Here is an 18733-nt window from a genome sequence, read left to right as displayed (position 1 = left end):
GCTGGGAGTAGCGCTGACTGGGGCTTGGATTGGCTGGGACTGCCTGATGTTGGGAGCTAGGGATTTGGCCACAATGAGACAAAAGAGCTAGAGAGGGAAGTGAGAGAGGATGGGAATTTGGCTTGAAATAATGTCAGTGGAGTACTGAGGCAGGGATTCATAATGAAAGTAAAGGACTGAGCCATGCAGAGGTAAGCTATTAACTTAAATAACAGAATAGAAAAAAATAGAATACCATCTATTTAACCACAACTTCTCTGACTATCTGGCTAAACACATAGAGGTGATGAGTTATAGTGTATAATATTCAGGTTTAGTTCTGTGAAAGCCAGGCTGAGTAAACTTGACAGAGCCACTGCCACAGTGGAAAGAGTGATAGGAATAACAAAACACTGTTGTATTCATTATTAAAGCGCCTTGATCAGTATGGACTACCATACTTCTCTCACTTGGTAGTCTCAATGGTCTTCCTCTCACAAAAGACACTTTAACTAAGTGCAAAATATTGGCATTCATGGACAAAGTTGGAAAGTAGCTTTTCTTGTAGTTCTGCTTAGGAAACACAGTTTGACATTGTGGAAAATGCACTTATTTGCTTTCTTGCCGATATTTAGATTAGATGATTAGTACCAGTGTCATGACTGTGTGTTAAGTATGGAGACAGATCAGGGAGGCAATTAGCTTATCTTAGCTTAGCATAAAGACTGAAAATCCACCTACCAACACTTCTAAAGCTCAATGAATTATAATTAACATGTGGTATGTTGTTGTTATGCTTATATTATTTTTTTTTTTGCCTTTATTTGATAGGGGTAGTAGAGATACAGACAAGAAATGAGAGGAGAGAGGTATGACATAATAATCCGTACACTGTACACAGAAATGCAAAAAATATTGTGACAATTTGTGGTTTAACAGGGAGTTACGTAGTGTAACTATTACTTGAGGAACAACAGTTCATCAGTCTGGCCCGCCCTTGTGTTCAGTGCATCTGCTGGTTGTCTGGCAACCTCACAATTTAGGAGAGTTACTCCTCCTATTGTTCACCAAGAGATGCAGAAGAAGAACAAGAAGAGTTACAACATGTAACTCCCCGTACAGCTACAAATTGTCATTTTTACATTTCTGTTTGTGCACAAATTAAACAAACAATATATAACATGTTAATTTGTGATCTTTTCTTTCTAATCTGCCAAACTAAACTAATCCCCTGCTGGCTCTAGCTTCACATAAGAGTGAATCTGTTATAAGGGCAAACTTTCTAAGAAAGCAAATAAGCGTATTTGCTACATACATACGAATGTAATTAATATAAATGATGTATACTAAGCATATCAAAACTGTAATATTTTCTTTTGTTCTCACTTTAATGGAACCTAACCTAGCCAAAAACCCTAACTGTTTCAATAACATTTGTGTTGTTGATACACAATAGTAGAATGACACAACAGCAATAAGACAGGTCTAAAAAATTGTTAAGTACAGGACTGACGGAAGAAGGAAAGAAGTGAAGAATTGTTCCAGTGTAGCAAGACTGGATCTGTAGAAGGTTTTTTGAGGAAGACAAATACTTCTCCTTTATTGAGTAACAGATTGTTGGTTAGAAAAAGGTTAAGTAAAACTTTTACGTAGGAAACCTAGTTAATGTCCTTAATTTAAAAGACTCAAGGTATCTCAAGGTGGCTGTCAGTGTTGAATGCATGGCTGGCTGTGCTTGTGTTTCTTACTGGCTTCTGTGGGTTCTCTGGCTGGACGTCGTACTCAAAGGTCTGTTTCCGAAGGAGTTTGTGTAGGCCTGTTCGCTCCGAATACGCACTGCATCCATCCCCCTGGCACCTTCACACACACACACACACACACACACACACACACACACACACACACACACACACACAGCAGGTCAAAGATCCAGACAGCTACACACATATCAAAAACAACATGCATGGTTACAACTGATACACCTCTGCACTTCTAATCAAACTAGATAACAAAAACAAAAGCCTTACGTAACATAGTCACAGTGTTTGATGGTATTGTATGTAAGTGTGTGTGGGAGAGAGAGAAAGAGAGAGAGAGAGCACTACAATGTATCCAACAGGAGATCCCAGTGTATAAAGTTTATCAGGCTCTCTTGGGCCTCTTGTTTCCTGTTTCACAGAAACATACAACTTCCCAGACAGTTGGCATCTATTGCACAGTGTAACAGCTAAAATACTGATGAGAACATTATTTCTGTGATTTTGGGGATCTTTCGATTCAAATAATGCAGCTTGGGGTACCTTTGATATATACATGAGTATGCACAACTAGCAGATAAACACTGTACATCAGAGAACATCCTATAAATGGTATTATTTCCACATTAAAACATCCAATCCATCCATCTAATTTTCCATTTCTAAACTCCAAACATAGAAAACTCGGGCTGTAACTGTTGTGTTTCTGTAGGAGACAATTTACCTTCTAGAGACCACAAGCCACGGCTGGGTGTAACTCTCTACACAGTCTCTCACATGTGGATCCAACTCCAATCTACAAAGAGAGGGACGAGGAGGATAAGAAGACATGTACACACATTCTCGTGCAGACACACATGCAAACATTCACAGACAACTGGAAACTTTACATTCCTCTTCTATCTTAATCTGTACTTCATGGTCAAGGTGTGGGACAAGTGAATGCTCTGAATAAGCTAACATGTGTTGACAGAATAACTTTACACTGACAAGACTGAAGGCGTTGCAAATGATTATGTCCTGTGACAATGTAACATTCTGCAACTGCAGAGATTCTAGATTTATATGATCTATAAATCACAGCTAGCATCTTTTAAGGCTATACTCATGTATGACTAAATAAAGAAATAATTTTATTAATTTATTCAACTGTCTTTTATCCATGCTTCTGGTCTTATCAGTCTTGTTTATATTTCTCTTTATGAATGCATCTATTGACAAAACAGTCATTATCGTCTGCCCTATTTGATACTGACTCCGATTAAGTGTCTTTTATACTGCATTTCTGTACATCTTTTAGTCAAGAAGCTGGCCATAACTTTCTAAAGATTTCAAAAGCTGCTAGATATACAGTATAAAGATGAACTTTCCTACATGGACTTGAGAACTCTCTTGGAATGCAAGTGAGATGTTTTTGTGTGCAATTTTTACTATAAGCAAAAGCAATCTGCCAAAAACTTTATAGAATGAGGATTCAGTGGTTGAATGCATGAAGACTGTTTGACTTTTAACCAACTGCAAGGTGCTGACTTTTTTACATCTTTTCTGGACAATTTTTTTTACCAAACAGGTCTAACAGCTTGAAAATTTCATTTTAGGGAGGATTTGTTTTTTAGTCAGAATGTGTGAATTCTTCTGTGGTCAATGTTAGACACCCTGTGACCCACCCGTCTTCAGGGACAGAGTGTCGAACAGTGCGACACTCCTTCTCCACCTGCTCCACCTTCAGGTCATCGTCGGGGAAGTCTCCAAGTTCCTGCATCAGGGCTGAGTCTCCACTTCTTAACTGCGACATCAGGAATTCCTCCAGGTCCAACGGCTCCACTGCTTCATACGACTGAGGCTGCAGAATGAAGGGGTGATGGAGGAAGGGAAGAATTAGGACACATAGCACCAAATATCATGATATGAGGAACATATGGGAAGTAATATTTGCTTAAGTGCAGTTTAAGGGTACTAACAGAGTGGATATTCACCCTTAAGAAGACCTTCTTAAGGGTAAATATGAATTATTTGCAAGGAAAGCATAAATGTAAAGCATACCAAGACACTGCCTCAGAATTGTCTGATGATGTTTAGGGTGACATAAACAAAAAGGAAATATGGAAGCAAACAACAAAATAGATTAATCATTTGTGAAAAGCTAGAGAGTGATTGATGAGTTTGTACAGTCCACATAATACTGAGGAAAAAGAAAAGTTAGCAAGGGAGGTGGGACCAAACATGTTGAAGCATGACTATTTTCTGAAAGCTCATTCAGTACCTGACAAGGGACAAAAGATTGGTGCACATGCATAAATAAAAACTGGAACAAACTGGCCTGTATCAGACAGCCAGGCGTTTTTTTCTGTGAACCTATTTTTAGACAGAAACTCTATCAGCCTACACTCCAGAGCTACAGCAGATCAAAAAAAAAGCTGTAATCACTTTTATGTACAGTGCAAATGGGCTGAAATTTTCATTTGGGTAGTTGAATCAGTACATATTGTTCAAATCATCAGTGTACACGATGAAATAAATTCCCACTGGCACTTAAAGGGAAAGAATAGACATGCTTTTCATCATTAGAAAGAGCTCACAGGGAAAAAAAAGACAACTGATGAGATAAAACACATCCCTTTTGTGGTGCCCGGCTAGCTATGGTTGTAAAAGGGGGACCTGCATGGAGCAGGTGTTTCTGCGAAAAGAGGCAGCTAACTGGGCAGACCTCCAATCTGATTACAGTCTGCAGGCTGTAGATGATGTAGGCAAAGGCTTGGAAATAAACATATACCACAATTATCATACTGAAAAATTTCCTAAATAATCAATGATAAAAGAAAACTGTCTTCTCAAAGTCTCTCAACATATACAATGCACATGTGTATATGCACAATGTGTTAAGCGAGAAAATCTGCCTTAGCACTATCCAAAAAGAATATTTAAGCTTTTAATTGTGCACACTGTCCCACACTGGAAGCACTTGCATGACAAACAGGTAGTGTGTGAAAGACTGACTGTGAGAGAAACTGTGTACAGGAGAGAGAAAAAAGAAAAATACAGAGCCAAACCAGCCCCTGGCATGCATAACAGACAATATGTACACACAGAAGAGGTAAAGATAACTGCAGCAACAAGGTGAGTCACTGCTTTACTCAACTTTTAAAAGCAGAGCAAATTCCATTGGCCTTCAGACATGTTTTTGCACATCAATCCACCCTAAGGGATATTTTTCTCTGCTGAGCACTCAAGAGCAAAATGCACCACATGTATTAATGGTTAGCATGCAACACAAGAAGGAAAGAATAATGTACACCGACAGCAAGACGGAACAACTGTATCATTATTATTTTAAATGACAAGCCTACAGTATAGATGAAACCTTCAACTCCTCCTTTCTATCGCACAGTGGCAATCAATCTATGTGTGCATTTCTTTGGCTCAAAGTTCAGACAATCACTGTATCATGGCCTCTTTTCATTGTATAGTATGGAGGCTAACAAAAACAAATTAATGCAAATCTATGCATGCCTCTGATTGTCATGAGAGGAGCTTGCAAGAAACGACGTCTCCTTGCTAAATCAACAGCCAGACTTTCTATCAGTTTACTCATTGGTGATTATAAAGGTGATACTTTTGCAACTATTTATGAGAATGGAGATTGTTTTACCTCTAGGAAGCATAGTAATCTACAACTGACAAAATTCTGTGCAGACATGCAACAATAGATATTATAATATGATAAAATTACACATTTTTAAAGCCAATAATAGTTATAATAGTAATAAATCACTACTGGAGCCTTATTTAAGTAACATTCATCCATTTAAAAAACAATATGCATCTACCAACGTCACGTTCTCAATGTGCATTTGCAAAAATGAGCGGGGACGGAAAACAGACATGTAACAAACTCAAACAACAATATTTTTACAAAATACAGCCACATTTGACATGAATTATGATATTTAAGACAATCAAGTTTACCAATTATCTCATTCAAAAGTCTTACTTAGGGCAGCTGTGCTCATATGGATATTGGAGACTTACCAGGCTGAAAACTGAAAACTGCACCAAAAAAGGAAGCGTACAAAATGGCGCACTCCGGATATGGGAACCTACAGTGTGCACCTACTGACGCTGAATGCTTTTTGCTGAAACTCAGCCACAGCACAGTGCACAGATCCTCTTTAAATTGATCCTCATATTCCTAGAAGCTAAGAACTCTAGTAGATCTGAGAAGAAACAATCAGCATTACCAAAAGTAAAAGAGGTGTTTATAGCCAATCAAAACAAATGTTTTTAAGTTGAGCCTGACTGTTTGAACCCACAAAATATTTTAACAGCAGTTTCGAGTGTTCAGGCAAAGTGTTAAAGTTGAAGTGGAGAAACCGCAAGACATTAAAGGAAGTGACATCAGCAAGGCGTCCCTCCATCAACTGGTATTTCAACAGACAGGAACAAAACTACAGACACACACACACACACACGTGCATCCTGCTTACACATACACAGGTGCTGCACACATGTACAAAAACACAAGCAGCTTTTCCTCCTAATCTCTCAATTTGTTTATTAAACCTACAACAAACAACACTGATCTGTCAACATTCCTCATATTGAAGCACTAAAAACAACATCAGAGTAAGAGAGTGAGAATTGTGATAATCAACTGCAGCAACAAACATCCCTCCCTCAGCCCTGTGCTAGACGCAACTGCTGAATAATGGGTAACTATCATCCTGCAGATTATAGTATTAAAACCCCTCTCCCGCATCCCAAATCCGGCCATATTAAAGATTTGCCCGTGTAAGCTGCAAGGTAAGCAGGCCCCATCCAGCGCCTGTCAGTAGCAAAGGCACTGACCCATTTCCCAAGCAGGTTAGAGATTAACCGTGTTGCATGCTACAAGCTGGGGTGGGATGGATGGTCCAAGTACTCCTCCTCAAACCCTGTCAGCTGACAAGCTCAAGGATCATCACTGGGAAAGTATCAAAGAGCTTCTGCTCAGTTAGTCATGCACACAGATATGTCAGGAGACTTAGAGCCTAAGAGCTTTAAAAACTTTCAATGAGAGAGATGCAGGGCGGCCGAGAGAGAAGAAATGTGAGGGAAAGACAGAAATAGAAAAAAGCAGGAAGATTGAAAGAGAAATATATAGATCTGGGAGGCAGAAACAGAGGTTCAGAGGATACCACAGAGAGACTAAGAGTGCAGTGGGAACAAATCCCTGCAAGGGATTACTGTGCATCATTCTGTCTGCTTGCTTGAGAGAGCAGGAATCACTCTAACTGTCTGCTAGGCTTCAGCTGAAGAGGCAAGAACACAACTTGTCATAATGGCATTCAATCCTCTGCAGAAACTAAGGGATACTAGATTTCCAAACCCTGTTAAATCAAAGAGCACGCAGTGTCAGCGTGGTTTTAACAAAAGCATGTTAAGCCATGACTAAGTTCTCGTCTCATCTATTGTAAGAGGAAGAAAGATTCTTCCTAGAAAAAATTAAAAACCTCAGCTTTTTTGCTGATATGCAGACAGCTGTTTTTGCAAAAGCAGTAGCTTATGTTGTAGCAGAATTTCTATAATTCGAATTATATTCTTCAGGACTAGACAACACACTGAGTCAGACATTCTCAGCACTAATGACAGTAAAGAAGATGTGAAGAAGATGTGCTTATAGCCCTTTGGTGGTGTAAGCACAAATACTAAAGCTGTGTAAGTGCAGCATTAGAGGAAACCACTCTGCTGCCATTCTAGTCACTGTATGAATTTCTCATCAACTAGCATTACATCACTAGTATTACATGAAGTGGCATTCATTTTTAGTCTGCTTATCATCTTAAACCCACTTAACATGCTAGACAGTTGGATAAGTAACAGTGTACATGAACGTGAATTTGTCATTTGCTAAATTTGCTGCACTTTCACTTTATTTAAGTAAAAATGTGTCTCAAATTGCTTACATTCCTTTCTGAAACGTGCCTGCAGCTAGCGGCACGTTAGCTCAAATGCAAATAACTAATAACCCTTTTTTCTAGGTATCTGTGAATCAATCAAAGATATATATCCTGCATTCCAAAAGCCAAGGTATCTTTTTACAGAAGAGAAACTCACCACAGTGAGGTACACTGAGGCCGAGGCGTTGGAGTTGGTTCGGCTGTGATTAAAGCCATAGTTCCCACTGAAGTTGCGTCTGATCTCTGCAGAAGAGTGCCTGGAAGAAAACATGGAAAAACATACAGATTCATAAGGTTTTGTAATCAGGAGGCAGAGAATTACACCAATTACTACACCAGTGGGCCATATTTGTGGGATATTTGAAGGTTAATATTTGTATAGAAACAGGCATTGAAAACATCTAGAACCTCATGTAAAACCGTAACTGTTGTACAATTCCATCAACTGCACACAGTGTATCTTAATGAGAGATGCAACAGCAATTCCACCATTGTTCCTACTCACATTAGTTTGAATTGGTCAGCCATGGTGATTCCATTCAAACCATTGTTCGCTCTCTACAGAAGCACATCTCTACTGGCTGTGTAAAGGCTTTGTCATGCTGGCAGCCATACAGGCAGTGAAATAAATATGGTGTCCTGATTTAAGGGTCAGACTGAGCAGGAAATCAACATGACATACGAATGGAGTAGTATTCAAATATATTGGGTAGATGGGGTGTGTGTGTGTGTGTGTGTGTGTTTGCCTGTAGCCCTCCCCAAAAAGAAGGGAGAATGACAAGAACAAAGCCAGTGTCCCAAATTGTTGCCCACATTTCATCTCTATGCCACGGTGAGCTAATGCATGTCTATTTCTTTGTAATTAATCTACCATATCATTTGAGCCCTACCAAACTCTACACAATAACTGCTTTATTCTCTGAAGTTCAATGATGAGAGGCCAGTTTTGTGTGTATAAGCATGTGTATGTGTGTTTACGATGTGTGTGCATACATTTTTGTTGTGTTAAAATAGCTACTATGTGTATGTATTTTTGCATGTGCAAGTGTCAGAAACAGTATATTGCAACGTTGCCACAAAGGGGAGAGTTAGAAGGCAAAGAATTAAGTAAATGGGTCACATTCCTGACTGCTTCCCCTGTGGTCAATCTCATGAGTTCATTAAGTCCCCATGGCCATTGTTAACAACAGCCCTGTTAGTAATTACCACCACCAACCCATAAACACTAGCGCAATGGAGGAATGCCCGCATGTCAAAACCACTGAGGCAGCAGAGTCATGAAGCACATAAAATCCATGAGAAAGCTTCATGCAAACACCTGAAAACTAATATCATTAATGTTCTGGAGTAACACTGAATCACCAAACCGGTTTCCAATCACCAGTAGCTAGATAGTTTACAGTCCAATTTAATACAATACTCTCTATTTGAGTCAGAGATTCATGCACATTCTGTTGATAACTCTTTTCCAGCCCCTCCTGTAAATCACATAATACGCTGAGTCAATACAGTAACTGAATGCCGGGGAAGGTTAAAGCATGGGTGGGAGAACAGTATACACATTTACAAAAAGAGCAAAGTCCAGCAGTGCAGCACTGTTTTATCTAAACACACAGTTGTTCCACTGTCATTTAAAAATCAAGACAAGGGACAGGAACAGGACACAACACAAAAGATGCAAAAACTAAACATCAACAACATTGCAAGAATACACATTACAGAAATACATGGCTACAAATGGCATGAAAAAAAATCAGATGAAGCATATTACAACACACATATGCATGCTGATTTCCAAAATGAGCAGCCATAGACACAGTCAGGTGTGCTTGGCCACATTATCAACTTTTACCCTTTTATCACTAGCAACAACAGTGCTGTTATGCACTTCTAACTTGTGCAAACGTCACTCTTAACCTACAGAGTTTTCAACCCTGTAACCCTTTTTAACTCAGAAAATCGAGTAAAGCCTGATAAAGGGGTGGTGCAGGTGTACACACATATTATACTGTACAAACACTCACACCTGAAGGCTGCTCAGTACAACCACAATCCTCCACTGCTGACAGCTAAGCAGTTTTATTAGTATGTTTGTGCCTTTCACAACGGCACATGGAAATTGATTGTTGAGGGATCTCACACATACACCCCACCGTGCACTTGCACATCAACAACTTAAAGACTCTTCACACGCCCACTTTTTATGCTACAAATGTCTAAAAGAAATGTGCGACTCACTCCTTGTAATGCAATATGTCAAATCACATAAGCCCGTGGAGCTTAAAGGGGCTGTAAGTAAGAAACTAAAGCTCCAGGTCAACACAAGGAATGACACTCCTCACAGCTCCACCTCACCAGGTGTCTGGAGAGGAGGCCAGAGTTATGACTTCCATCTCAGACATCTCCTCTTTGGTCAGATCGGTTTTAGTGTGTGCGATTTTGAAATGAGAATGGCAGAGAAACTGCTGGGATTTGTGTGCTTCTGATGTTATACTGCTGCTTTAACTAGATTAAATAGTTAGTGGTCTTTGCATGAGTTAGATGGTTCTATTCTGACCCAAAAAAAGGAAAGAAAAAATATATATAAGCAAACAAGAATGCCTTTTCTTGCACTAGGGCAGATTGTCTGTTGGGTGTCTGAGCTTGTACCCAAGGCCATATAAACCCTGTAAAACCTTCTCATAACTTCACTTCTAAAGAAACATGCCCTACCCTGTGCCCATAACCACTTCACCACTAATATGTGCCCTCCCTCTATATGTTTCATTGCCACTGAAGAGACAACGCCATACTATTACAAGGCATTCATTGTTTATAAAGTGACATTTGCATATACACACATTCTGACATGGATGCACATGTGGGATTACTTACTTGCATACACTGACACACATTCAGGGTCTGTCTATAGAAAGACCAGACAAGTAAAACAGTAATCAGCTCTTACCAGCAGAGCCAAACAGACATTATTTTACCACTAGTAGACAAACAGCTTGTCAGAGCAGACAGCATCTGTCTCTTTAACAGGCCAGTGTTTTGGCATCCTTTGTTACATAAAACCAAAGCTGCTCTTGTCAGGAAGACAAAAAGCAGAGCTTTGGATTTTGGTGATTTTGGTGAAATGATAGCAAAAGCAACTCGTGTTATAAGCCTACTATAAAGTCTTGATATGACTTTTTAATGACACCACTAAGACTGAATAAGTTACAAATTCTTACAATGCTTTAAAGGGGACAAATATGTGACTGTCAACAATACGTACAATGCTGTTAGCTGACAGGACACAGAGGTCAAGAGCATTGGTGAATACAGGTCAAGAAGACTGAATAGGAAGAGTTTAGTGCAACATAGTAACACCATGTTGTCCTAATACAGATCGGGCCCTGTCTGCAAAAATAGTTGATATTGAAGTTGACTGCTTTGGTCTTGAAAGCAGCTTCTGAGATTTTTGTGCCTCATCAGAGCACAGGGCTTCAGGTCTGAGATATCTGAGAATGACCATAGTGGCTTTCCCTGAAAGGCATATTCTTCACCACCATTCTTTCAGTGTGATTATGTTGTCCTAAATTAAAATGTGAGCAGACCTAACATCATCAAACCAGTACAGGTTGCAACTCTATTGAGCAATGCATAACTTCTTAAATGAACAATTCAAATGAAGGCTAAATACCTTAGCAAAGTACAGCACAGTGATCAGAATCCTTTACTGTCCTTTACTGGCAGTGCAGCCACTACTATCACAGCATCATCTTAGTCAAGTTCAAGGTCCATGTTTATTACAACACACAGTAATAGTGCAGTGTGTCACTAAATTACATTTCAAATAAGTAATCTTATGGTTTCACAATAAGGTCGGGGTAGGGGTGGAATCTGATTACCAACCTGCTGCATGTATATGCAGTTTTACGTTATCTAGATTACCACAGTGCATGTGAACGCATAGTCTGATTTCCTGTGTAACCTAATATCTCTGAGTAACCTGATTTCTTGTGTGCATGTAAATATACTGACTGTCACTATATAACATGCTGCAAGGCCTTGAAATAAAGCTAAACCACAGAAAAAGTTAATAAATGCTCCCTCTTGCCATTAAGAAAGCATTCTCCTAGCTGAACACACAGCCTGTTGACAATAATTACTAGTTTCCTTTGTCTTTTTTCATGAGATATAATTAGAAGAGGTAATCAACACTGATGAAGACGGAACTCTTAAAACAGCTGCTACCGGGGAGTCGATGTAGAGCCAGAACTAAAACTGACAGCAAACTCCAGCTATGAATCAGGGCTGATTAGGCCCACTGTTAAAACACATCATGACTCAGCACATTTTTGGTGCTATTATTCTGTTTGTTTGTTAGTAAAAGAGCTGAAAATATATTATAAATCATATCATGCACATCATTTACAGCAACTACAGCATTACTATGTCATGCCATAGCACTGATTAGTATAATAATTAATCACTAATCAACTTTTGGATGATTACTAATTTGATTAGTTCTTATATTACTGAACAACAAAGCTATTATGGAGTTAGAAAATAACATATAAGATTAACCAGACTTTGTTGCCAGTTGTAAAACACTGTTGTTTTACGTTAATGATTTCCTTTATGGATCAATGGTTATGATATTCTTATAACCACTGACCTCGTGTCCACTGTTGTGCTGTGTTAATTAGATCATCCTGTTTAAGAAAGAAAATAAATTGTTTCTTATTCAAAGACAATGAGAAAGGCCAGAGGGCCAAAAATGTGTCATCATTAATCCAAATGAAATAACATTTGATAAAGCAGCTTTGCGTGTGACCCCATTATTTCAAGTAATTATGAGCTGTCAAACATACCTCTAATCTGTCAGCAATGCTGTTAGGCTTCAAGCTGTGGAGAGCCATTTAATGCGAATACTAAGTATCATCAGCCGCCAAACAGTGTTTAATGTTCCTGTGACTTCATAATTATATTGCACCATGCTAAAGGAGTTTTTCTTAAAGTATGTACCTACACAAAAGTTGGGTGATATCTGAAAGGTCGCAGGACTCACACCCAAGGTAAGAAATCTCATTTTGGGTTCCAGAGTGAAAACCTTTCATCATCCCCTTCCTATAGTAAGAAGTTGGCCCCTTTTTGTTATGTCATGCTGTCTGTGGCAGGCCTGCACTTGCTGTGTGTGCACATGGTGTGTTCCTGTCAGCATTTTTCAAATCATTGGCCAAGCATTCTTTAAATTGAGTCCTTCTCTAAAACTGCAGTTTCACTGCTTCTCACAGCTACATTTCTGATTAATAGGCCCCCCAGATTGTAGATAGCCAAATCTACAATTCTACACATGATTATCTGTATTTACTCCTCATGACGTGACTCCCACCAGGTGACGCTGCTCTGCCAGACAGTCTAGAATTATCCCGATTATCATCATTATTATCAACTCAATCTACTAGAGGTGGGTGTCTCCTTTAGCTTGCATGTTATAGCCTAAAAAAAAAACTCCTTCTCCCATAAGTCCTTTCTCCCTCATCTGAGCCAAAAAGAAACACAGGAAAACAGAGAGTGGTGTGGTGTACATGACAAGAGGGGGGAAGCAGACCAAAGGGATGCCCCCACTGTGTGTCTCATACTATCATATGTCTCCAGACTTAATGGGTCTTACTGCTATCAGTACCATCACGGCTCAGCTTCCTGTCAGAGGGAGGCACGCACAAACACAGCAGTCATTTGGCTGGACTCAGGTCACAGGCGGCTCCAAGCAAGAAAAAGTGACTGAAACTTCTAGCTGAGTTTGAATGCTTTAACCACAGGGCCTTATCAAAGCACAAGTCACTTATCAAAAGTTTTTTGGAAACTTTGTGTCTTTTTTTTCCCCCCACCCCATCACTCAGTGGCCCCCCAACAATAAGTTAACAGATGTCATTAACTAGAGCCCAGAGGAAATCAGATGCAACTCAATCCCGATACCCCTGCCACTTAAGAGTACTGAGCGCCAGAGGCCCCATGGCCACAGCTGTCCTCACACCTGTTACCATATGCTAGTAAGTAACACCATGTTCAACAGTAGAATACGTGTGTTCAGCTACCTTCGATCTACTCACCAAAACTGAACACTGTGCCACACTTATTATGTTAGCATTTTGCATTTTTGACTGACATATTGTCACACTTCTTTTCCATTCCTCTTTTTTGTATGCTTATGAAGAAACACACATTTCCTGATTTAAAACTGCCATGAAAAAAAAGCGAAGTGAAACCGAAGCGACACAGTGTCAGCAGTGTGCAGGATTTCCTTCACACTCCATCCCGATAGAAAGATTGAGAGAGGAACTGCTCATGAGCACATATAGAATATTTAGGGGCAGATAAAAGAGCATTCCTTATTTAACCCTGATGTAACTGTCTCATAATTGCAAACACCTCTACATATATGGGATGTATTAGTTTGCATGGCAATTAACAGGTTTTCCAGCGTGCTACGTACTGCAGTTTCAATTTGTGACCACTGTTCCTCTTTGTCGATGCGGTTTGTTTTTTCTGACTTTTGTTGCTATGATTATCTAAGTTGTTTCTCTTCATAGGCAAAATTTTTGTTTGTTTGACCAACACACATAATATTTAGATCACATGTTGTATCATGATTCTTTCAAATTACACATATCAGGGTTTCCTAGTAGCCTAGGTGTTTAAGACACTGACCATCTTCAACTTCAACGGGTCTGGTCAGGGGACCTTTGTTGCAAATCACCCCTCCTCTTTTTCCCCTCATTTCCTGTCACTTTTCTTCTCTCCACTATCATAATACAGGCAAGAATCACACAGTACTGACTGTCTGATCTTTTTTTACAGCTTACTCTACCTGGACATTGGACCTAAAATGACCCACCTCTGAGTCCACTTTCATCCGGTGTTGACATTATTTTGTGTACCTACTATATATATATATACACATATATGTGTATATGCTATATGTATGTGCTGTCCATAACATAACAAAACAAACAAACAAACACAAAATAAATAACAGGCTGAAATTCTGTTATTATATATTTCATATTAAAAACAGTATTTCCTCACTAAAACTCACAACAGTTTGAGAAATCACTGTCATTGAGTGTGAATTGTGTCTCTTGCATCATCACTTACTGGCTGTGCTGTTTAACACTTTGTATCCACACATTCCACAACAGCATGTTTTGCTACAGTACAGCATCTTCTAACCAACACTCATCACTGTGACCCAAGATCCCTCACATCCCTCAGCAGCTGAGCTCAGCTCTGCACAGCACAGCACAGCACAGCACAGCACAGCAAGTATCCATGACTTCGCCTGGCTATTAAAAACAAGAACATGGTGCATTCACTGTGGTGATGGATAGAGGACTTCACACTCACAAAAAACATGAAAATCCAATAGAACAGACTTTCGCTGGTTTCAGCTTTTCAAATGTGAGGATTTGCTGCTTTTCTGCGTTTTATATCATTGTAAATTGAATTATTTTACAGAAACAGAATTTGAAGACGTCACCTTGAGCATTAAGATATTGTGGTTGGCATTTTTCATTGTATTCTAACATTTTAGAGACAAAACAATTAATCAATCAATCAAGAAAATAACTAGCAGATTAATCAATAATGTAAAAAATAGCTAGTTGTAGCCCTACTTTAAACCTCTTTCAGAAACATTTTCAGTGCTGATTCATTAAAATGTAAGAGAATAAATTATAAATATTAATCTTACATTTTCATCCAAGTAACAAGATTTTAGATGGTACACTTGTGAGGTAAAACCTGCAGAAGCAAGGAAACAGATCTTTGGTTAAGAGTGCTTTAAGAAGAATATCAAAGGGGGTTAACACTTTACTGATTGTGGATTATAAAAATAAAAGTGAGGGTAAACAATTTGACTCCTCATCATCCACAATCATAAGTTTGACCAAAACTAATCTCTCCACCCTCTCTACCCATGTCCACTTCCACAATGTGAATGAACCCAAGTGCACTGTTAAACATCAAGCACAAAATGTGCGTTAGACCTGTCAGCCCTAGAGAAGCTTTATATGCCTGTGCTGCTAATCATAGGAAGTATTAGTGTAGGCTATTTGTTTTAATGAGTCGTACTGCAGAGGAGGGATAGTACACAATAGACTTCCATGTACACACTTCCTCCACACCTGGCCAGTGTCAGAGCAGGAACTATGACCGCATCCCTGCTCATTTATAGCAGCCCCGTGGGCTAGTCAGATCCTACAAACCACAGGAAATGATCACATTAGAAAAGATAGATAGGCCTATAGAATCAGCATCCCCATGAGGAGGAAATGGCAGCGACAGAATATAGATTTGTCAACTTAGTGAAGAAGGTTCAGCACTGTTTCTCCACTTCAGAGTATTAGTTTATGTAAATAATGGGCCTACAAGAGAGGAACTAATGTAGGCTATTCATGATTGATCACTATTACCAGAAGTTAACTACGTCCTGTAATAATTCTTACGAGCTCTTCTGAGAACGTTGAAGAAAAGTTGGCTGTATTTTATCCTCCAGGCTGCCTTTTTTCCGGGACAGAGGGAACGAACCTGCAGCATTAACATTCACAACATGCGGCTGTCTGCTCCACTGTGTAATCCCTTCCAACTGTCAAGACAGGGCTCCCTCCCATATCTCTGGGGAGGCACCAACAGTTCACATTCACTCCTTAACACCAAAACACCCGGAGCTTCCTATAGTACATTTTTACCTGTTGATTTTTAGAGCGAACGCCCGTCGCTCTGCGCTGCCCAGAGAAGCCATAAGCGGGTCTGAAGTCCAGTTCAGCGGCGCTGGCTTTGGTGTTTTCCTGCGGTGTCGCCGCCTCGCTGTCACCGACGCACCGCTTCTTCTCCTCTCTACAGCTCAACTGTCATGTCAACACTCATCTTGGTTGTGGCGGCACCAGCTTTCCTGGGTGTAAACTTCCGCATTTGATTTGAGCCATCCCGTAGAGAGACAGCGCGAGAGAAGGAGAGAGAGGGAAGCAGACACTGGAGGCGCGAGGGTGGGAGGGGATGACGGCGGGACAGGCTGGATGTGAGACACGCGCGCTCCCTCGCTGCCGAGATAAGCTTTTGGGTTTACTTAACAAGCAGCCTCAGTTGTCTTCCCCCGCTCTTTCTCTCTGTTCAAAACACGCACATTGTTTTGTGTGTGTGTGTGGCAGGGGAGAAAGCCTGAGTGGGAGAGAAATTCAATGCAGTTTCTGATGAGTAAAAATGAAATAGGCTAACCGTACTAGTAGGGGAGAACGGGATCAGTTGTAACATATTTAGCCTAGATATACTCTGAGCAATCAAACAACAAAGTTCAATTACCTTGTTTGAAATAAGATTACATCTAGTAGTCCTCGCTCCTTTATTAATATTGAATTAATATTGAAAATTCACTAATTCTGGATTTGTGTTCATTTCAAAAGTTTAGCTACCAAAAAACATGTTTCCTGAAAAGTTCATTCTCAGTGTATGTGCACTGGAGGTTTCACGTTTTCACATCACTCTTGTGCACATATAAAGTTGCATATTGGCCCATGATCGGCTTCCAAACTAGTTGTGATGTCACAAAAGATGCTTTTACGTTCACTTCTTCGACTAAGATTTGAGGTGAGCACAGAGAAACTTTCCCCCTTCAGTAGATGAATGTGAAAACTCTGCATCAACATCATTCTGCACAGCAAAGGTCAAACATCCAAGAGTGGAGACTTTAAAGAAGAATCACACATCTGGCACAGGAGCCTGTAGGGAGCTTTCTAAAGTGTGAGAAAATAACCCTAGTGATGTCATCATGGTTGGGCTTTGAGACTACAAATTTTTAACTAAAAGCCTGGGTTATTTTGGGGCATGGAGTTTGAAACACATTCATGGAGGATCTAATGGTGCAGTCAGACTGGATTTCACCAGGTGAAATGTACTCACATGCTGTGGTTTAAAGCTGGTAGGACAGGAATTACGTGCGTCCGGAAACGAGTATATCATATGAAATAAATGCTTTTTAATCTGTCCCCCCAATCAAGTCCCCTAACTTTATGAAAGTACAATACTACACTGCTGGAGAAGACTGCCCTGTTAAAGACAAAAGTGTGGTTTTGATGTAGGACCCATTTCATAATATTTTCCCATTTGATAGCTTATCTGATTTTGTGCCAGAAATCTGAAGGTAATATAAATTTGGTTACTATACCAGACTTCAAGCTTTTTTAGCATGTCAAAGGTCTTAATTACAATATTATTAGGATTAGATCCATTGCAATGCAAGTTAGTTTAGAAAAGCCAGTTTTCCTTGTTGGCAAAGTAAAAAATTGTGACACAGTAAATATAAAAGCTCTGAGGTACAGGCTTGACATGTTTTTCGACATGTTGAGAATAAGCAGAGAGCCTCCACCACAGGTGTGTTTGGGGAGTTTCAGCAGAAGAAGTTCTAACAAGGATGTACTAAACCTATTAATAAGCTTTAACTTACCCATGTTTTTTAAAATCTTATCTTGTAGAAAGATAGCCTCTCAACCAGTTCTCCTTTAGGCACTGCACAATATAGACCAACAATCTTTTTGCGTCATCACTGAAAAGTGTACTGTGACAGGACTGTAAATTTCACATCTATAAAATGTGACGCATTGCATTGTGGGATTTTTAGTAAAAAGTAGTGTGCATGCCATGGACAATACTTTTTTGCTCAGAATACAAAGTGCATTATAGGACCTATAAGTGCACCTAAATGGAATGGAGCAGCTAATTAATGTTATTAGTTACACGTGTGGTTTACTCGCTATGAAAGGCTAAATTCCTGCTTGGGAAAGTATACTGTTTGGGGATAACATGGTAAATGTTTTTATTTAACAAGAAAGCGTCATTTAAAGGCTAAATGATCTAGGCTAGTTAAAATAGTTTTGAACAATAGCAATCAATTCTAACATCGTCTAACACGTCCTCCTCCAGGTTTGATGTGTGATGATGTGTGAGATAAGGCTTATATAAGAATGCGAGCTATCTACAAAACATTGAGAAAATGTTACAGCTGACCCTGAGCTTCCTTATTGTAACATTTTG

The 18733-nt window shown here is 39.5% G+C and overlaps 1 protein-coding gene across 3 annotated transcripts in view; it reads right to left on the bottom strand.

Moving 5' to 3' along the window:
* Positions 1-16723, bottom strand: part of dock8 (dedicator of cytokinesis 8) — a 55932-nt gene extending 39209 nt beyond the window's left edge. The window contains exons 1-5 of one of the 3 annotated variants that reach the window (XM_044195459.1): positions 16396-16723; positions 7830-7929; positions 3404-3579; positions 2461-2532; positions 1728-1836 (exon numbers count right to left, since the gene is read on the bottom strand). In XM_044195459.1, the coding sequence (XP_044051394.1) occupies positions 1728-1836; positions 2461-2532; positions 3404-3579; positions 7830-7929; positions 16396-16448 (510 nt within the window). In that variant the 5' untranslated portion in view covers positions 16449-16723. Of the gene's footprint in view, positions 1-1727; positions 1837-2460; positions 2533-3403; positions 3580-5765; positions 5925-7829; positions 7930-16395 lie in introns of those variants that run through there. The other 2 variants (XM_044195458.1, XM_044195460.1) reach the window with 2 other exon arrangements.
* Positions 16724-18733: the final 2010 nt, after the last annotated feature.

The sequence above is a fragment of the Siniperca chuatsi genome, linkage group LG5 (assembly GCF_020085105.1).
Source record: "Siniperca chuatsi isolate FFG_IHB_CAS linkage group LG5, ASM2008510v1, whole genome shotgun sequence".
NCBI lineage: Eukaryota > Metazoa > Chordata > Actinopteri > Centrarchiformes > Sinipercidae > Siniperca > Siniperca chuatsi.
The sequence above is the reverse complement of the archived record's forward strand: the minus strand, read 5'-3'. Positions and strand labels throughout refer to the sequence as shown.